At 40.0% G+C, this 22,194-nt stretch overlaps 1 protein-coding gene across 9 annotated transcripts in view; it reads left to right on the plus strand.

Moving 5' to 3' along the window:
- Positions 1-2,236: 2,236 nt before the first annotated feature.
- tle2a (TLE family member 2, transcriptional corepressor a) overlaps positions 2,237-22,194 on the plus strand; it is a 32,823-nt gene continuing 12,865 nt past the window's right edge. For all 9 annotated transcript variants that reach the window (XM_039694885.2, XM_089116406.1, XM_089116407.1 and 6 more), the window contains exons 1-4: positions 2,237-2,886; positions 8,286-8,446; positions 17,786-17,849; positions 20,153-20,197. In XM_039694885.2, the coding sequence (XP_039550819.2) occupies positions 2,863-2,886; positions 8,286-8,446; positions 17,786-17,849; positions 20,153-20,197 (294 nt within the window). In that variant the 5' untranslated portion in view covers positions 2,237-2,862. The remainder of the gene's footprint in view (positions 2,887-8,285; positions 8,447-17,785; positions 17,850-20,152; positions 20,198-22,194) is intronic.

Consider the following 22,194-nt stretch of genomic DNA (forward strand, 5'->3'; position numbering starts at 1 on the left):
TTCGGCTTTCTTGGGCCCAGTGGAAACAGGGTTCAAAGGCGTTTTTCGTCTGATCTGAAAAATGGAGTTATTGACTGTTGCTTGTTCAACTTTTGTGAAATCTGAGCTTTAAAAACGCCTATTTTTCTCTCTGCCCACACACACACACACACACACACACACACCAAACATCATATATCAGACATCCTGCAGCAAGACTTGCTTATGACTGTTTCCAATATGGCCATGAGACTGGGTCTGTGCATTAAAATTCATGGGGAAAAAATGGCAATACTGACCCCCCCCCCCCCCCCCCCCCTTCGACTTCCAGTCTTCATACATCCTGTAAATCTGTATCTCTCTTTTCAGCAGATCCCTACTCTCCTCCTTCCCTCTTTTTTTCTCTCCTCCTCTGCATCCCTTCTTTCTGTTTTTCAGCCATACTGCTGCCAGGTAGTGATTTCTACAGTGGGAAAATTGCTTTTTCAATATCTGCCTCTCTAATTATGAGCCCGGCTAGGGGTCATGCCAATGGAATACTAATAAATAGCTCATGCGTTTTTGCATTTCTTTACATTAAAAGAGAGTTTACTACGTATTTGATTTTTTTATCTCACGGCGGTGCATGAAAATAGCTGTCGTTCTTATTGTTTTGTCAAAAAATTATCCAAGATATTTCATGATTCCTTGGGTTTATAATACCTTTGTGAGTATATTAAGATGTATTCCCTGACCCAGAGTAACACACACACACACACTCACAAGAGATTTGATTTAGGTCGCACACTGGTTCTTATTGTCCCCAGGAGCATGTTATCTTCATAGCGAAGGGATGTTTCATGTGTCTTCGAGATCAAAGATCAAAATACAGGACTGACTATCTTAGGAATCTTCAAATCAAGACATTTCATAAGCAGATGATTAACAGATGACAGATTTACATAGGAAATATGCCCTCGTTTTAAACCACTAGCCGTGGGATTTCATTGTGGTCGCCCTGAAACAATGCAAACCGATTTAAAGTAATAAAAAGGAGAGGATAGGAAAAAAAACTACTTTACATCACAAAAGGAATTTGAAATCAAATGTCTCCACCGCGCGCACCGAAAGGGTTAAATGGTTTTCTCGGTCGCTCTGAGCGCTTGACTGACGTTTGGGGTTCTATATTTGTGACGCGAACCAATCAGAGAGCGGTCAGCGTACCCAACGTGGGTCTCTCTTCACGCTGATTGGCTAGCGCAGCCTGTGTTGATTGTGGCTGGGTCAAACCCCACGTGGAGATTTCATTCAATCATTGTACAGTTAGCTGCACCCATATTTTTCAATCGGAGTCCTGTGCATAAAATTAGACAATGTGAAGAGAGCGTGTGAGTAGCCGACAGAGACAATCACATCTCAAAATATAACATTTTGTGCTGAGATTTTATTTGACCTATTTATTTTAATCATGCATCTTTATCAATATATTAGCTATTTGACATCTTGGATCATCTATTTTGCACATAAAGTCAATGGCGTGATGCTTGTATTTTATATTAGTGTACTAAAATACGTCGAAAATCAGTATAGGCTATAGAATATTACTTGCATGTTGAAGTTCTTATTTAATTAAGTTTTTATATTTCAATATTTATATAAATGTGTAGGTGGTGTTACGGTCAACGGATCATCACAAATGGCCTAACTAAAGACTCATTATAAAGTTTAAATTCATTAACAAAAAGAAAAAAATGTTGGCATCAGTTGTTTGGTAACATTCTTATAATTGAAGCAAACAGTTACATACTTTTTATTCAATTATTAATTCATTTTGTCTGCCAAATCAAGGTTAGTGGTGTAACTGAAATTAAGGTAGCCATTTTGTTGTCATTTGCCATAAAAAAAAAAATGAAGATGGAGTAACCCCAAGAATGTCCTTGTTTTCATAAATCAAAAATATGTCTCCTTCAAAAACGTTCTTAGGTTGTGTGAACTCACTACTTCTTGATGGTAGGCTACTACTCCTGCATTGTAAACAAATATTGAAACCTGGCTGCCTTCAAATTTTAAGTTCATTTAAATGTAAAAAATTGAGTTAAAAGCCTACAATGAAGGAGATTGGTGTAATAAAACCTTATAATAATATGTTATCTGAACCATATAAATAATTATTATAAATTAAAGTTGATTTGACAAAAGAAAAAAATATGTTGTGATACCAAATCATGAATGTAAAAATAAAAACATAAATATTTTTCACAAAAATCATCCTTATTTGTCATTGACCCACATACATAAACAAACACAGCACTGAACAGATCAATCCATGCGTTTTAAGGGTTCTACTCTAAATGAGTGTAACTTGAGAATTTAACTCTTTGCTTCTGGTTACAAGCCAAACCCCTTCTCTTTTTTTGCACGGGCGGGGGGCATGCGTTTCTCTTGAAGAAAACAACTCGCATGTCCCATTGAAAAACAGCTGAGGGTCGAAAGGAAGGAGAGAGAGAGAGAGAGGGAGAGAGAGCGAGACAAAAGAAGCTGCGGCTGCGTAGAGTGTCGCGTCTTGGGAGCACGATAGCTCGCCATCCACTTGGTTTCTTTATTATTTTCATCAGTAAAACACATCAAGGGCGGGGGAGCTCTGAAGGCCGAGCGCGTGCATTCTGATATTTCGTGGTGCGTCGTATTGAGGGTCTCGATACCGGACTGGGGGCATCTTATATCGCGCGATAAAGCAGAACAAAGGGAGTCTTGAACGAGGAATACGCGGACCGAGCCTGGCGCCGCCGAAACAGGGCCAAATGTTCGTCTGAGACCCGCAAAAGGTGCAAACTCTTCTGAAACAACGTTTAACACAACACCGAAACAGAAGAACCTCAAACCGCATCGACCCCGTTATTCGCCATGTTTCCCCAGAATCGACCCCCGGTAAGTTGCCTTACTACTTTACTTAGTAAAATGACCGTCTGCTTGGTGCGCAATGCGCTTTAGTGCATTTCACACACAGGCTAAAACAAAGTGTGTTTGTACCCTTTGTCTCGTCATTAAAGGTGGCTACACGTTCACATGGATTGTGAAACTGTAGTTGGACGAGGTTGTGCTGCTCATCAAGGCATGATTAGATCAAATCAAACCACTCTGAAATGTGCTTTAAATGGTCTGTTTTGTATCCGAGATATTCAAGGCAGCCAATTCGATCAATTAATAAATGTGCTTAAATGATACTACCTTCCCGTTATGTTATTGTTGTTATACCCCCTGTTTCATCTACTGTAATTTCAGTTGCCACAGTACATTGCTTTTCAACATGCAAGTTTCATGAATATTTAAATTCCAGTTCTGCATGAATCTCCAATGTTGACCACTCTTTGATAAAGGTCCTTTAGACTTATATTTTTTGCTTGATGGTCTCATGTGTGCTCATTTTGCATTGTTTTTAAGTATCATCTCATAAATCTAATTTGGGACTTGATATATCAACTAGATCGATAAATCGGTTTGTGTCTGGCCATTATGATGTTAATCGGCTGATTGCACTGCTTGGCAGAATAATAGAAGCCCTTATGTCAGAAAAGTTTGTTTGGTTTCAGTGTACATCGAAATTGCTCGAACTTAAAATGTGTACGAGGTCTATCATGTATATCGGGTGTTATTTTCTTGGTCACCATGCTCTCTAGTTGTCATATTGGCAGTATTGGTTTAAAAGGTCGACCACTATTTAATAAAAGGCAGTTATTATTTATTGGACTGGACTGATCGAATCAAACTATGTGTTAAAATCCTTCATGAGATTCTCTACAGTCACCACACACCCCTCCCCCAGTACCCCCAACCTTCCCTAAGAGTGCTTTGACATTCATTTCCTAAGGGATGGAAATTAGATTCCACTGGGCTGTGCAATTTCGTGATCTGAAGGAGATGCATGGTACATAGGTGAAGTATTTAGGTTTTCCAACCCTTTTAGTTGTTGCTCTGCAGTGACCAGGCCACTCGGTTCTTTTCTTATTTCTCTTCAGAATGAAAGATTGGTCCAACCTGTTTTACCAGGGCACACAGCTGCTTCTGAATATGGCCTCTTAAACAGCCATGAAAAGGTGGTTGGGATGTGATGTAGCTGTTTTGTCGTTCAATAAGAAAAGACATGTTCTTCAGTCCAAATGATTTTAAGCTTCTAGTCAAAACCTGTAGGGTAAGTATCAGCATAAAGAATGGAGTCTTAATAGAGTGTTATTGTGTGGCACAGGCATTTCATTTAGTCAATAATGAGCAGAAATATCTTGATGAAAGACCATGTGCAATATAATGTGGTTAAAACAGACAGAACCAACCCACACATTCCTCAATGTGGGGAAAAAGGTTAATACACACAAAATCACCATCTTGTTTAAAACAAGCATTTTAAGCATGAAGGCATGGTTTCAGTAAACAATCTCACAATTTTCATGCTAATTAGTCAGTCCATCAGTTTTTAAAAGTGCTTTTAACATTGGATGAGAGAGTAAGTAGATGTACACAGTTTAACTTTAGGTTAATAGGCAGAGTCATTTATTTTAAGGGATTAAACCAGGCTTGTATTTGGGTAAAGGAGAGGAAAATATTTGCACCTGTATTTATATTGCTGTTGTTGTTTACAGATGAGACTGCAAATTTTACCATTAGCAACTTCTTTTTATTATTACATTACATATCATTTAACTACCAAATGGAAAATCGTATTTCCCAGTTTGAAACCGTGGGCAATTCCTACAGATTGCTAGGGGCATCTTTTGGACGGATCTGTCCTGGCCAAGATGTCTCCAACAGAGGTGCACCACTATCCTTCCTATGTGAGGTATTTCTCAGTATTCCTCCCTGCCGGTGATCCCATTTCCTCCAGCCTTCTGTTTCCAGAGGATTCCAAGGGAATCAGGGCATGGCCCATTCTGGCCTTGGCAACCTCAGCCATTAAGTGAAGCATTTTGGGCAAGGTTTGCAAAAGTCATTGGACGTAAGTGTGGAATTCCTTGAAAGCAAAAGAACAAACAGGCTGCGGGTTACCTCATAAAGGAAGCACCTACAGCAATTACCACAGCTGACAAGCCAACGTCGCGGCACTGCTAATGTATCCTGACAGCGGGGAAATTTGAATAACGAGCTTGCGGAGAGGGTAGAGAAAAGATGTGATGTTAATGAAACAGGTGCTTGGCACCACACTACACCACATGTCCCCTCCCCCCGTCTAAGCAAGGGATTACTGGGGCATTCCTTAAAGCTCTATGCTGCCGTAGAGTACGGAATCAATGAAACAAGGCCGCGCCTAGGTCAGATTCCCGGGGAGGTTTTTTAAAATGCTAATGCCTGCCGGTTGTTGACACTGTAGTTGAAAAATTTCATATACAAAGCCTGATTTCAAACACTGCTGCAGAAAGCAACGCCTGGTGGTTCCTTGGATTTGTGCATACACTTAAAAGGAGGTGGTTCTTCAAATGGTTCAGAGATGCAGAAAGTCCATTCCAATCATTTGCTAGGATGGATGTGTTTTTTTTTTGATGGGGTGGATTGTATAATTAGTTGGGTTGCTAGTTCTCAGAGGCTTCACTTGGGGAGGCTACCATGAGAAGACACCTAAAGAGAGTATACAACTGTATTTAAAGCACAGTTATAATTTACACTCTGGTCTGAAAGAGTTTGAGGCTTTGGAGAATCCCTCATTGGGCTTTGTAGCTATTCTCTGGGAATGGAAACATCAAGCACGTGGTCTGTTCTTTCCAAGTGATTTGTGTGTGAAAAGAGAAACGGCTTTATCAAAGGTTAGGCAACTGTGTTGACAGGTTATGCCATGTCGGTCATCATGGCCCGGCCACAGCATTTCACAGGCTGTGTAGCAATTCTCAGATGTAGGCCATGTGGGAGTCTTGTAGGTCCCTCAGCCAGACCTCTGACAGAAAGGAAGAATCTGTGGTTTGGACAGCTCGGTGAACACAGAAGCAGCCGTTCTCTCTCTGTGTATAATTGTTTGTAGGGTTTAGTAGTCTCTTTAGTCTTCTACATTTTGTGTCTTAGTAAGTGGGTGGGTTGGGGGATTTGGGAGATCGTTATTGGTTGATGCAACGCATCAACTGTAATTAGAGGAAAAGAAATAAAAACATCGTATGCACACTCACAATTTCCAAGACTCATTGTTGAGTGTGAACCACTGAGTCTGGTAAAGAAAAGAACTTGGACATGCCATGTGTGTATATATACACACTTGGCTTTTCATAGTATCTAGGCAGCTCAAGCTGTAATTTCCAACAGACTCCCAACTTGATCCTGAGCTATCCCTTACTAAGGGTCATGTGAGAAGAGATTCTTCACTATTTAAAATCCAAAAAGTGAAAATTTCTGCTTCAAGGTTTTTTCCATAATACAGATAACTTTGACCATGAGTTTCACTAAGACAAGAGTGGCCCACAGTGCTTATGTCCTGCCAAAACCATGCCAGGTTAAAACCTTGTTGTGAAACTGTCAAGGTCAAGTGAGCCATTTATTGTGACAACCACCAAGGAAAGTCACACAGAGGATTTGCAAGGCGATTTAGCTTGAGAAGCAGGTTATAGGAGCATTGAATCAAATGCTCCCATATTGAGACTGGACACATAGAAAGAACCACAATAATGGCCTCTGAGAGGTAGTGACAATCTGGTTTCGGAAACCCGAATGTCTAATTAATGAACATTCAGTTTCCAAGAAGCTCCATGCGACTGGCTCCTTGGTCTCAGCCTTTCAGAAAAGAGCCGCTTTCTTTGTCGTTCCTTTTTTCTTTCTTCCGGAAGTCTCTTTGCACCTGTCCGCAAAATTCAATAAAAAGAGGTGAATATCAGAGTGAGAGGCTGGGTGGGGTAGAGAGAGAGGAGATAAAGGGGAAGAAGGGAATAGAGCCAAGTGTCATTCCCCCTTCTTCCCGCCTCCCCCTGTCAAATGGCCTTCCTCTTGTTCTCCAGACTCTTTTCTTTGGCCTGTGAGAAGTAATTGTAGTGTGTGTGTGCTCCCTGCTAGGCTGGAGCTGTGAGAGCCCGGGGATCTGCACAGCAGATTGAAATGCAGGGCTGGAGAGAGGAGCTCGTTAGAGACTCTAACAATGCGCCGTGTCTCCCATGAGCCGAAGGCCGAGTAGCTCTATTCTCCCTGTGTAGTTCGGTCCAGCCCCTCCTCAAACATCCCCCCTAGTACTCCAAGCCTGCTGCCCCGACACAGGGTGACCCCTTTTACCCACAGACACCCTCCACCCCCCCTTGATATTTGCAGCTACATCTGTCCCCATCCCTCCAAGACAAGCTTTAAGCTTAAACTGTCCATGTACTATGTTTTCATTTTCTCTGTAATTCTTGGCTAGGTCAAAGCCTTTTCTGTGTTAATGCAGGTCACACATGCTCATAACACCCTATGACACTTTGCCAACGGTTAGCCGCTCAAGTGTTTGGCAGTAAATGCGACTAGCGTCGAAACCATGCTCCATGTTAATTGAAGTAATGGGGCTTTATGCACTTTCACATTTGGTCAATCATGTCCCTTTTGGCAGTTTTTCCTCCTTTTAGCTCATTAGAAGGAGAGATTCCCGTGAGAAGTGCAAGAACCCCTGTGATGCGCAGTCACGAGCACGAGGACCTTCGTCAGCAGAGGTGCTTTGAGACCGATAGATGGATAGACAGGCCTTACTGTACCGCACGTAGGCTTTTGTCCGCCTGTCTGTCTGCATTACCCTGAGGCCAAGCTCCTAATTGCTGGTGCCAGCGGAATTCGGTTAGCTTGGTGGGGTCCCGTTCTGATGGGGTAGTCTTTCTTGCTCCCTCTTCTAATCCATGCTTAATTTTAAGTAAATGTCTTAATTCTAGCAGTGAGCATGGTCCCCACCCCAGTCCCACATCCCAGCACACAACCGCTCTGATATAGGCATCTGTCTGTAATGCTTTATCCTTTTACAATGGAGCCTATGTCATGGAACTTCCCCAACCCCCATCCACTCTCATTCTTTCATTGCTCTATCTCTCATTCTGCAGAGCTTGTCTTTCATCAGTGTCCTTCATTTCTGCCTTGTGCACTGCACTGTCTATCTTGCTTACAGACCTCTATGCAATGAGCTCCTCAAATCATATTTTCGCTCCGACTGATTCTCACCAGTTCTCAGAATCGTCTGATTTTTTTTAAAGTATACAGACTGGTTTCATTATAGGTGTTATAAACAATTATTGACTCCTATGTATGAGCTTTTTGCAGTTGCCTGAAATTAGCTTCTTTTTAAACAATGCTTTTCATCCTGTTAAAAAAGTTTCAGATGCTAACCCTACTTCCTCCCCCCCCCTCCATAGGCACCTTTGCAACCTCCCCCCGGGTCCTCGGCTTCAGCTGCTGCAGCAGCAGCCGCAGTTGCTGCAGCATCGGGGTCGACCCAACCTCTGAAACTCACTTACCCCGAGACTCTGGACCGCATAAAGGAGGAGTTCCAGTTCCTGCAGACACAGTATCACAGGTACAACCCCCTTGCTAATACAAACACTAGCTAAGATGTTCTATGTCAATATAATCGAAAAACATTTTTCCTAAGCCTGTAATTTAGTCAACCCATGGGAGAATGTCTTTGCAGAATTCCTGATGCAATGTAATTGTAGATAGAAGGCTATGAAGAAAGGTTAAAATGTCAGTGGTTAGGGTGGTCAGGGTGCTTTTTGGAACATGGTGGTTCATTTACATGCAGCCAATAACCCGTTCAAAACCGGGATATTAGCAATAACCAGGTCCCGAACGACCATGTAAACACTGGCAAAAACCCGAATAAGCTCATATCCCGGATTTTAAAAACTGGGATGTTATGCCTGGGTACCCCTTTTCTAACCCAAATTTTTGGTCATGTAAACGCTTATCACCATATCTACATAGTTATTTGTGTTCTGCGCGTGTTCTATTCGCAAGGAATTTTGGTCTTTTGAGTAACGTTAAAGATACTTCTCGGCACATACAAAAATCCGCGTTTAGTGTACCGGAAGTAAACATGGCGAGACACAGCCTACTTTTGGAGCGAGCTCCGTAACGTTACCAGCATCAAAGCGCAAATAAAGGAAAAATTAAAGAATCGGAAATTACGGATATTGCGTCTTGTCCGTACGTCTAGACGCTAACCGCGTGTCGACTTTTACATCGGGATATTGCAATTCCTTGTATACAGGAGAAACTCTCTCTGCTCACGCATGTAAACGGGTTATTCCTAATGTTTCAGAAACCCGAATAGTGACCTTAACCCGACCATAACCCAAAAATTGGCTGCATGTAAACGTAGTCAAAGATGATTGACTTCTGGCCATCCATCTAAAAATCCTTCTTTACCAGGGGTGTCCAATCCTACTCCTGGCGGGATGCTTTCTTGCAGAGTATAGTTCCATCCATTGTTAAATGTACCAGCTAATCAAGATCTTCTGTATTACTGAAAATTTCAAGGGAGGTTAGAGCTTAACTCTGCAAGAAGCTGGCCCTCCATGGACATCCCTTTTCGACACCAGCTAATCACTGGTTCGGACCAGCCAGGCAACATGTAAATTAGCATCAGAGTGGAGTTTTAGTGGGAATTTCTAACACGTAGTTCTTAGATTTTTGTTAGTATTCAAAAGAATCCCTTGATGTAGCTTCTAAAAGGCATAGGCCCACTGCTTTCTCATAACGAATACATACTCCTTTGGTTCTGTGGGTTTGTTTTATGTGCACTCCGAGGCTCAGGAATGTGGCCAGACCAGGCATGACCCGTGTGTGATTTCTAGTAGGTGCTGGCATCCTCTCCGGTACGGTAGTCCATGCCCCCTCTGCACACCCTTCCTTATTACTGGCAAGCCTTCACACGGCTACAGCTTTGATTCCTCATGCCAGACTTTTCAAATCCACCCAGTCCCCACATTCCTATTGTTAGTCTCTTCTGTTCCTGCCTTCAGTGTTCAGTCAAATAAGCTCAAAAATCCTCTGTACAAACAGAGTTCAGCCCTTCTGATGGCTGCTGGATTTACACATATCAGCCTGGATATTTATGGCTGAATTTGCTCAAAATCTTTCCCAGAAGCCAACAGCTAAGCAGATATTTTGTGCACCTTTCTAAATTAATGGATAATACCACTCTCATGTGGCTCTGTATTGGTCTCCCAATCAGTTTTTAAGAGTTCTTGATTTCCGCAGTTAGCTGGTGCTCGAATATCTAATGAATCTGGCTCAAGCCTGATGCAGAGGGCCAAACACCTGCACACTTGTTATCAAATTCGAGCGGGAGACATTTCTTGGTTTCATTTGTTGGGTGTTTATTATAATTCGAGCATTTCAACATAAGATGATTACTTTGCTCAAGGAGTAATGACCTACATTTTGTGTTTAATGACAATCAGTACTGTATGCAAATACTAGAGTTCCATGATTTATGAAAGTTATGGTGTGGGAGTTTTTAATTCGATATTACAGTTTTAATTTTCAATGTGATTTGGGTCCAAATGAAGTGGACAATGTGATTTAATTATTTGCTTTCCTTTTTCCTAATTTTTCTCCAGCTAGTGCAACAAGCTTTTCTGGCCAGTGGACAAAATAAAGCGCAAAATATGTGCATCGTTAGCGTTAGGTGCACAATTAATGCATGATTAATCTCATAATCCGGCTAAAACGGTAGAATTTTCTGACAAGCTTTATCACTGTTTTGGTACACAAAATGGGTGAAAACTATACCATAGAGTCAAGATTCACAATTTACCTATTGCTAAGCCACGCCCTCAAATACAATGAGCCAATCACAGTGCGCAGCTAACCCAATACACTCGGGCGTTCTCTGCTTCCACATCCATTGAAATGAACTACAGTTAGTCAGTTTTCATTCGTTTTTTTCTTGTCATTTTAAGTTTAAAATGGTCAACGGTGTGCATGGGGCACATGCAACTCCGAGACTAGGTTCCTGAGAGGCTGGGCGACGTTTTTTTCTTACCCTTTCCCAAGCCTGGATTAAGTTATGCGGTAGACCACAACAGTAACTAAACGTGGATAAATTAAACAAGGATGTCTACATCTGTTCTAAGTTAAGTCAACAACGTATTTGAACGTTATCTTATTTGAACGTAAAAGTTAGGCTAACATTAGCCTAACAATAACATTAGAAAACGTTGACGTTAGCTTCTAGCTGCATTGTACATCATGTCACTTAGCTTCATTAACGTTTCTGTAAACAACCGAGATAACAAATGTTAACAATGTTGTGCTGAATGATTCATGTAAATACTGTAGCAAACCAAACGGTGATGGTATTGGTAACGATATGCGGGGTTATCACGTTTACACTGTGACCTGTAACATTTTTGCTGAAGCTTTTCATCGACCATCTCAACAATAAAATTATTAATATAACCCTCTAATGCATAGTTAAAGCCCTTCGAAATGATATAATCTCCAAAAATCAGCAATTGCCTCCTGAAATGTTTCTTACTGTGACACCTGTCATAGCGCCTGCTTCCGAATGTTGACTGTTTGTCCGAGTGAGTGGAGGGGGCGTGGCTCAGCCATAGGTCAATTATGATCAATGCTTCTGCTATTAATTGACATGCCCCCAACTCAAAGTCTGGGATGTAAGAAAATCCAGTGTTTGCCCACTGGTATTTACAGCCAATATTGTTAATTTATGCTTATCTCGTAAATGGCAGCATTATAATTTGAATGTCAAACATTCTGTGACTTCGCGTCAATGGGTGATTTTTACAGTTTGATCTAATTTTCTTACTAGTAGCACTGTAATTAGCCCCTGAATGGCACTTCATGAAGTATTACAATGTGAAGTCTGAAATCACAGACCTCCTTTAGTTCAGGCAACAAGATTAGCAGTGGCCTTCCCATGGTGTTTCAGATGTGGCATTTCCCATAAGCATTCCCCTGCCACTGAGCTGGTCCCGCTCCAGGTAGAACGTGGCAGGCACACACAGGACGCGCCAGACAGCCAGAGACAGCTCTTGGCTATACGTGGCGTGACTTAGATTTTAATTTTAGTTCTCGTAATTTGTGTCTGGAGGCTGATTGGTGTTGGATTAAAGGACAGGAAAGAGTCAGAGCTAAAGAGATTTGGCAAGATGAGGTGTGTTTGTGTGTGGGCGGCTGGGCGCTGGTCTATGTGAGAAACACACTTAGGCCGAGGTCAGGTTACAGCGCAAGGTCCGGCAGGAAATGTGAACTGGGCAGGAACTGCATAACAAAGAGAGCTGCTCCATACGGTGTTATCATGCCATGTTGTTTGCACTGCACGTTTTGCATATGTCTCTGCATGTTTGTGATTGTGTGCTTGGTTTGGGTGGTTTTTTGTGCAGAAGGCCTCTAATCAGTAGACAGGAGGGCTTTAGACCGGAGGTTCTCATTACAGTAGTTGCTTTGCCTTGCCCTTTTACGAACACTACCTTGCTAATGTGTCCTCTGGGTTTGCAATGGCTCAGACATGAAGACAACCAACCCACAGACAGCCACCCGCACAGAAACAGCTTTGCGCTGATACCCATGATATCTTCTTTGTGCCTAGACAGAGTGGACTTTTTGGGGGGGGGATTGTAGGCATATTTATGAAGTCTGGGGTTTGTGGTTTAGGCCTGCTTTGCTGAATACATCTGTATGTGTGTGGCCCGGCATTCCCCCATCGAGCGTGTGTGTATTTAAGTGCATGTGTTTGTGGTGGGTGGTTTGGTTTGCAATTGCGCTTTAATGTCGGTGTGTGTCTGACAGAGTATTTCATCAGGAATGTTTGCCATATACTTGCATCGATGGAGATTTTTTTTGGGGTTTTCACCATGTGGTATAACATGGGCACAGCCTTGTTAATGTTATACCATTTACATCTTGCCACCTTAGTGTAAGGCTATTAGCATAATATACATAAGTATGCATTAAACTAGGGCTGGGTATTGAGACAAATTTCACAATTCGATTCAATTTCGATTAAGAATTCGATTCAATATCGATTATTTTGGACATCAGTTATAATAAATGGCCTTTTTCTCAAGGGAATCAAATCTCTTAAATGCTGTAAACTATGGGAGTCTAGTTGTAGCCTACTAGGCTTCATTAGCCTAATATATGAAGGTAATAATGAACTGTTTTGTAGCTATACAAACACTTAAATTACACTTTTATTTATTTTTATAATAAGAATATTATATTGAAATATAAACATTTAAATGGTGGCTGTCATAAAAACTTGCCAGATTTATTCAAATATGCATTGAAGAACATTAAGATTATAATGCATATGTAATATAGTGTACATATTTAGCAAAATGCTTATTTTTTTCTAGCTGACTAACGAGTTTATGTGGGTTTTCTGAGGTAAATATGACGATACATGACAAGACATTGATTACAAGCTGTTTAACTGACGTCTTTCCACGGTTGAAACGCTGGTTGAGCGAATCAATGTGACATGAAACGGATTTCGATAAGTTGTACTCAATCATTTAACACACTTTCAGATGCTCATTCATGTTTATTTCGCGCTCTAACTGGTATTATTAACCCGGAAGTGAGATCAGCGCTGCTGCTTCTCTTGAGCTGTGCCAGAGCGATCTCGCGCCACAGCGCCAAAACGCTATTTATGTTTTTGAATTTCTAAAGAAAATGGACGTAATTTGAAAATTGAGACTTTGTGTCATATCAATAGTAACAAAGGACAAAGATTATTGCGATATTTTATTTTTTATTTTTTGGATGCGCGCAGCCGTGATTCAATGTCCCATTCATTCGAATGAAACAGGATGACTAATCGATTCTTGAGATTTAAGAATCGATATCGGTTCGTAAAAATGAGAATCGATTAATATCGAGAAATCGATAATTACATTAAACCTTGCTATATATATTACATTATAACCGTTACCTGGTAAAAATGAAACAACCTTGTTCAGCAGTATTCTCTTCAAACTGTGGCTCTACCATGACTGTTGTTGACCTGAAGAAGAAGCACCTGTGGTAATGCAGAGAATGCAACGTTGCTTTATGAATCTGTGATTTCTGAACACGACAAAGCATAAAATGTATTATTCTTCATGCTGTATCGTAAAGCACATTTCAGGCTTCAAAGAGGGTACGAGTTTGTGTGCGCCGCAAATGCAAATTTGCCAAAGTCAAAACCTTCATCAATCCTCTCTCAGGCAGTAATGGGGTTTAATTTAGCTCTGAACTGGACTATTTCACTTACTAATCACTATGTGTGCGTGCACTCTAAGCAGAGAGATGAAAAAGCACTATGAGAATACAGAAGACACAAGGGCTTTTACTAATGAGGCACAGGCATGGCAAATGAGGATGAGATCTGTGAGGAAGTGTCCTCACTTTCTCTAATTGGACTGATACTCCTCACCGTCAGACTGAATATTTGCTTTTTCATTCAAACTTCTCGATCAGATGCTTTACTTTAAGTCGTCATTATAAATTCACTCTGTTGTGGTGTGGAATATGATTAAAAGTGCAGTTAGCTTGTGTGTATATATTGAATAACCTAATGGTGCTTTGCTGGCTCGACTGTTGTCAGCCTGCAGTTTTGTTGCCCGTTCCGACAATCACCTTATCTGTTGTCAGGGAAAGAAAGAGACCTTTTCTTTTTTTCTTTATCAACCTTTCTCGTTGCATGGTTTTTATTTTATGTAATTAAGGGCTGGAATCATTAGCAATGTTTGGGCAGTTGGTGTTTTCCTTGCATTTATTGGACAGTCTCATACTCTCAGCAACAGCATAGGGGAAGATTTATGATTCATTTACGCACTACTTTTTAGGGCTGTGAAACGATTAATCGTGATTAATCGCATACAAAATAAAAGTTTGTGTTTACATAATATATGTGTAGTGTGTATAATTATTTTGTATATATAAATACACACGCATGTATGTATATATATTTAATTCTTCATATATAATTATACTAAAATAGTATTATACATAAATATAAATATTTGATATTAAATAACACATTTTATACATACAAAATAATTATACACACAACACACATTATGTAAACACAAACTTTTATTTTGGATGCGATTAATCGTTTCACTGTCCTACTACGTTTTGACTATTGCATTAATTTTGCCATCACCTAATGCTCATTTAATGTGAATCTTATAAGCACAAATTTAATGAATCTCAAAATCTTGAATTAAATTAACGTGTAGCTTTTAAATTGATTTATTTTACTTTTTAGTTGGGGTAAGACAAAATATCGATAGAGCACTATACCACTGTCCAAATATCAATATTTTAATTGATAAAATAAAGGCTCTCTAAATAGATTTCCCTGCTCTGGATTAACTGTTGTTGTTGTTGTTTGGACTTGCTGAAGCTCCCAGTTGCTGTTGTTTGTTGCGTGTTGAGGTGTCGCGCCTGCATTTAACGGATTTGACCCTTTAAAGTTTAATTCCACATTAGCCTTGATTTACCTCAATAAATCCACTCCAGCCTCGCGGCGCGCTGAACTCTCAGCTGCCTTTTTCCACGTGGGAGATGTTGCAGAATTTTTAATGAGGGCATTGAAATCTCGTAACTATGTAAATATAAGCCTGAAAACAGATCTAGCATCTTTATCCAATGAACCTGACAATATGTGGAGCCGTCATGTTGTTTTCTCCAACTTCCCCTGCGATTTTGCACAAGGGAGCGATGTCTTCACCGCATCGCATAATTGAGGCCAAGTCATTCAGGCGAGATGGGAAATAAATAAATTAAAGCAGAGACGGTCTCAGCGAAACGCGCACCGATAGATTTGTCAGTTCTCGGAAATCCTGTGACGGGGTGACTTTTGCAGTGAGGCAATTCCAGTGTAATAAATTCTAGCAGGGGAATGAATTTAATCCTCCACAGCTCCCTCTATCACTCTCTCACTTCCCGCACACCCCACGCCCATCATCCTCTGCGCTCTTCCTCACTCGCGGTGATAAATGAGTCAATTATCGACGGTTGTGCGCAGTCAGTGAAGGAGAGCGGATGTGCCGTTATTACCTGTTGCGGCGCAGTAATGTCGCGGTATTAATCATATTCTAATTTTCCCAGGCCCTCCCGCGCGCTCGCATAAATCTGACGCCTGCAAACAAGTCAGTGTGTGTGAAGAGCTGAAATACAGCCAGGAGAGGAGAAAGTGTGTGCTGTTTGATCTTAGTGGATTCAGTCTGGGGCTTTCTGTCTATCTGTCTTATTCATTATTGTCTGTATGTCTTATATTTCTATGAATCTGGTAGGTCATGCAAGTTTGACCCATGCTTTTTTGCTTAAAGGTGAAGACCCAACTATATGCATGGGTTGTAAGACTCCCCTAACTGTTAAACATATTTTATTAGATGGTCCTGGACTTAATACAAGTAGGATTCTTTTTTATTAAAGGTATAGTTCACCTAAAAATTAAAATTCTGTTAGTAATTACTCGCCCTCATGTTGTTCCAACCCCGTAAGACCTTCGTTCATCTTCGGAACACAAATTAAGATATTTTTGATGAAATCTGAGAGCTGGATCACTCCTCCATACTAGTCCATAGGCTTCTTGAGGGACTGAAACTTGCCGGCCTCGGAAAGTTATTAAAGACATCGTTAAAATAGTCCGAGTGACTACAGTGGCTCAATCTTAAGTTTATCAAATGACGAGAACATTTTTTGTGCGCAAAAACAACAAAAATAACGACTTTATTCAACTATTAATTTCCTTCTCTTTGGGCCTCTAGTCAGTTAAATTAGTGTAATTGCGTAGAGCTACGTCACACGTAGGCTCCCTATTGGCCGATGCTAGTCGTGACGTACAACAACAGATCATACTCTTTTGAACTAGTAATCTGACCCGAGGTCAAGAGAGACGGAAATGAATAGTTGAAATAAAGTCGTTCTTTTCGTTTGTTTTTTGCGCACAAAAAGTGTTCTCGTCATTTGATAAATTGAAGATTGAGCCACTGTAGTCACTTGGACTATTTTAACGATGTCTTTCATAACTTTTCGAGGCCGGCAAGTTTCAGTCCCTCAAGAAGCCTATGGACTAGTATGGAGGAGTGATCCAGCTCTCAGATTTCATCAAAAATATCTTGATTTGTTTTCCGAAAACGAACGAAGGTCTTACGGGGTTGGAACAACACGAGGGTGAGTAAATACTAACAGAATTTTCATTTTTGGGTGAACTAACCCTTTAAGATGAAAAGGTTTTGGATTTTTTTATCATATGTTAATTAAAAAAAATGTGTATAATATGACTATGGTTTTGTTTGGTTGTTATTGTATTTATGATATTTGAATTTTTGTAATTGAATTTCTGTCATGAAAATAGGCTTGGATGCTGGCATGGCTCTAAATAACACAATCTGAATCTATTCATCTTTCTGTATGTCTGTCAGTCTACTCCTGTCTGTCTTTGTATGTCTCTTTCTCTCTGCCTTTTTATATCTATTTATATATCTGTATGTCTCTGTTTCTGTCTTTATATCTATCTTGTGTCTTTCTATATATTTGTGTATATTTTTGCATATACATCAGTTTGTCTTTGTGTCTTGTTTCTCAGTCTGTCTCTTACTTTTTTTTGGTCTGTAATTGTCTTATGTCTTTGTCATCATTTATCCACTTGTCTTGTGTGTTTTTCTGTATATCTTTACTCTGTCCTTGCATCATGTTTTTGCAGTTTGTCAAAGGCAGCATGAACTGCATTTGTTATAAGTGGAGGGGAGTGATTCAAAAGAGAAATTGATACATTTATTAGACAATTCATAAACACTACAAGTAAATCAAAATGTCTGAGCACCAAAACAGTCCAACAGAACGTCTCATTCCACCAATCCAACAAAACATCTCTCTCTCTCTTCTGCAGTCTGAAGTTGGAGTGTGAAAAGCTGGCCACAGAGAAGACAGAAATACAGAGACATTATGTCATGGTAAGACAAACACACACAGACACACATCAACTTAGTTTTGCATCGGGCATCAGATGCGACACACACATCCAAACACCATCTTCCTTCAGCCCTCAATCAGAAGTCCTTCAAACGCAGCTCATCTATCACAGAGAATGAGTTTTCAGAGCCACTGCCATGTGCCTCAGTGCCCACAGATATGGCAGCGATGTGCGCCTGGCATGCCATTTGCTCTTGGCAGACGGCTTAACCCCTTTTCTCTGTCTGTTTTCTTTCTCTCCCTTCTTTTTTTTTCTCTTGGCTCATAATTTTTTTAGTGTGGGAGTCGCCTAGCAACACCGTGGGCTCTTGGCAGAGCTGGTGAAGACAACAGGCAGCTGTCAGGCCGGCTTCTTTTATTGCCAGGGTCTTTCTATCCCTCCGTCTCTGTTGTTTTTACCCTTCTCTATCTGCCTCTCCTTTCCTTTTTTCTTGATTCTCTCCATCTAATAAAATTACACTTGTTTGACTCTGCCATACCAGTATTTATCTAGCTAGCTAAAAGGAATTTACTAAAAAGTTAAAATTGTTATCTCACCATCATATTCCAATGGAAAATAGTTTTTGATGAATCAGTTGAACGATAAAACAACAAACAAAAGAGTCTGTGGGTTATACGCTTTATATAGAAGTATTCTGAGGTCAAAATGTGTCTGTGTTCACTAGTTCTGTCATATCGATATATATATATATATAGTATACACACAAAATAATTATACACAGTGCACCCACATATATTATGTAAACACAAACTTTTATTTTGGATGCGATTAATCGTTTGACAGCCCTAGTTTTTTCAGATCTTCCAATCTAATGGACAAAATAAGAATTTACATATAAACACGCCTGGAGACGACAAACATACAGAGCTTTCGTTTTTTTTTTAATTGGCTTTCGTTTCCGTTCCGACAGTCTCAAGACCAGGCCGAACACTATGAGTGTGTGTTAGAAATCAGAAATGCTGTGAGAATGTTGTGCTTGATCTTTAAACCAAACTTGGGTCTTCAGGTGACAAAGTTTAAATCCCGTCTGGCTAGTGCGCTTTCCACTTCCCGGCGGAGAGTAGACGGTCTTTTGTGGATGTTCGAACACATTCAACCACAGGAGCGTTTACAATACGAAAGCAATCCGGTTGAATGTGTTTAACTACCTCTGGACATGGTCGAAAGTGGATAAACTTAAAATTTATGATTAATCGATTTCGCAATTAGTCGATTATTTGTGATTAATCAATTTGAGCCTGGAGGCTCAAATCGATTGATCGCAAATAATCACATCTAACATGAAAGTTTGCGCACAAACTTTCATGTTAGATGTGATTATTTGCGATTAATCGATTTGACAGCACTTGTATTCACTGATTTTATCTCACCCACCCACAAAAAAAAACATGACTTAATGTGAGTTTCTGTGAAGGAGAATTTTTCCCATTAGTCTTGAATTATAGTTTGTTGTTCATGTGGACTGCATTTATACCTTTTTGAACCTTTTGGACGCATTCACTATGCACTGCCAAGAACTGTTTAAAAGACCCTTAAAAAATAACTTCATACAGGTTTACACTGTGTCCACACTGGACGCGACACAAGGAATGATAATTTAATCCATTATAATCAATGATGCTGTCTACACTGGAATGTGGCGTTACGCGATGCTACATGACGGTAATCTGATGCCTTGTTCTATTTATGACGGTCTCCAAGCACTTGCGATACTTCTCACAGGAAGGACAAATGGATTTGCAACAGTTGCTTTGTCGCATCCAGTGTCGACAGCTTCTAGATGTTGCGGCGCAGCACGTTCAGTGTAGAGACCGTGTTATAATAAGATAAATGGTAAAATAGCAGAGAAATGAGATTAACATGAGTGCTGTTCTGATTCAAGGTGAACTTTGGTACTGGATGAGGATCAACTTCTCCAGACTATTTTTTACAAAACAATCACCTGCACACACTGGCCTTAGATCAGTATTAACCCGTTTGTGGTAAGACCTGCAGTCACATCAAGTTGTCAATAAGAATCCATGCATTCAGACATTTTGCCAAAGATTGCCCATGCTGATTTCACCATGGGTTTAATTTGGTCTTTCGAATTCGCTGCCTTGACCAACAGAAAGCTTGGTTTGAAAGTGACTTATGTGCCTCATACATCACTTTATTGTTGTTGACCGTTGACAATGAACCTCTTTTGCTTCTTTTTCCAAGCAAATAAGGAAATGAATTAACCGCTGACTTAAATACTCTTTCTAATATGCGTCAGTGTAATGACATCCTCTTCTTTTTCAGTACTATGAAATGTCCTACGGCCTCAACATAGAGATGCACAAACAGGTAAGTCTGCTGGTTTTCTTTTAAGCAAATTTGTCAATTATTCCTAAGCCAAAAGTAATGTAAATACCTTAAAATGTTGGGTTTTTAATGGAAAGGTCATGAATTGCAATTGCAAATTAGGTTTTTCTAATGACCAAGGCATGTTTTCTGCAGGATAAGACCTTTCCAAGAGGGTTTTTGCTAATTAAAGGATCACTATTCCCTCACAATTTCAGAACTTTAAATGAAAAAAAAAAAAATGCATCAATCTCACTAAACGGTTAGTCAGTTGTTGGATGACTAGTTGACAATCGTGACCCTTCCCTAGTCATATGCATGCAAACACTTGATGGTATTAACATGGGCTGCCGGTGTAAAAATGCCTATTCAATGTCACGTTGTGATTTGTGCTGAAGAGTTTTATTATTCCTTTTATCTTTTGTAGGGTTCATAATTCAGATTCAATTATGCAGGGATCTTATTTTCCACAGCTGTTTTATATAGTTGAAATCCTCTTAAGTCTGGCTCGTGGCACTTGTTTTAAAATTAATCTGCAAACAAACTAATTAGATCAACAAATAATGTGTCTACGGCACGCACCCCCCCCCCCCCACACACACACACACAAGTGATTGTCTAAAAGTAGCTAGCTGTGACTTTCTCGCTCTCCTTCCTCATAAATTGCGTACTGCATCTGCATTTCCCGACCTTCCTCGCTCAGTCGCTCTCTCTCTCTTTCTCGTGCAGATGTCAGGTCAGCTTAAATTAGGTCAGTGCTCTCGGAGCGTCTGTTCTCTTCCTCTGTTTCAATTGCACTTCTTTTTTGACATGCTCCACGAATTCCCTTCTCTAATGTAACTCCCCCACCCTCATCTTTCTGCATCTCCCATCACTCTGTAATTTCCTTAACTGTGCCTTTCTTCTAGTCTCTTTTTTTTTCTTTCTCCCCATTTCTCCTCTTTCGCTCGCTCCTTCCCGCCCTCCCCTTTTCCCAGCCTCCCCCACTCTCTCCTCTGAAGATGTCATTTTGTAGTTGCCGTTCCCTAACAAGAAATCATTGTGTTTCCCTGGGGAGGGCTGTGATGGATAGAAATAGAGGAGATGGGGGTGGGGGTCTGTTCCTCCTTCCTTTTGGACAGCCAGTAATTCATTTAAAGGGAAAGGGGACTCAAATTTATATACTGTCAGCATTCACTCACCGTAAAATATATTGAAATACAAAGAGACATTTTGAAGAGTGCACTGGTCGCTCTTTAACAGGCAATTACTGTGAATTCAAAAAGGAACATGAAATTTCCATGTCATTTTTGTATCATTAAGACACTCTTATAGTTTCTATTCATGCGTGTGTGAGTATATGCGTGTGTGTATATATATATATATATATATATATATATATATATATCCGTTTTGAAAGAATGTTTTGTTCGTGTTATTCAAATATTTTTTCATGTACTATTTCAGTATTTATTAATATTTTGAATCGGCTTTTATTTTAATTTTTCATTTTAATTTATTTCAAATTTTAGTAATTTTGTTATGTGCCTTTTTATATATTTCGGTTTAGCTTTATTTTTATTTTATTTAGTTTGAGTAATTTTAGTACATAAGGCTAAACATTTTATTTTCCTTGCCAGGGCAGTGTTTCCATGTGAATGACAAATTTTGGACTGTTCGTCATACGAAGCTATTGTTTCACTTTCATGATATTTTCTATGGTGTTTTTGTGTCCTTTTAAAGATTGAAAGCTTCAGACCCCAATTCATTGTCATTGCATTGTAATCTTCAAAATATCATATCTTATGTGTTTTAAAAGCCATACAGGTGGTTTGGAACATGAAAGTCAGAAATTTGTGAGCGAACTATCCCTTTAAGTGAAATGTTGTATTTTGTGGCATGGGGTTGAATGATGATATTGCAATATTAGTTTATACCTGTTGGCAAAATAAACAGTGGTGGAGAGGGTGGCCCTCAGCTCTTGTTTGGGTTGTTGGTTTAAGATTAAAGTGGCCTGAGTA

This window comes from Pimephales promelas, chromosome 2 (assembly GCF_988280905.1).
Source record: "Pimephales promelas chromosome 2, fPimPro1.hap1.1, whole genome shotgun sequence".
In the NCBI taxonomy this organism is placed as follows: domain Eukaryota; kingdom Metazoa; phylum Chordata; class Actinopteri; order Cypriniformes; family Leuciscidae; genus Pimephales; species Pimephales promelas.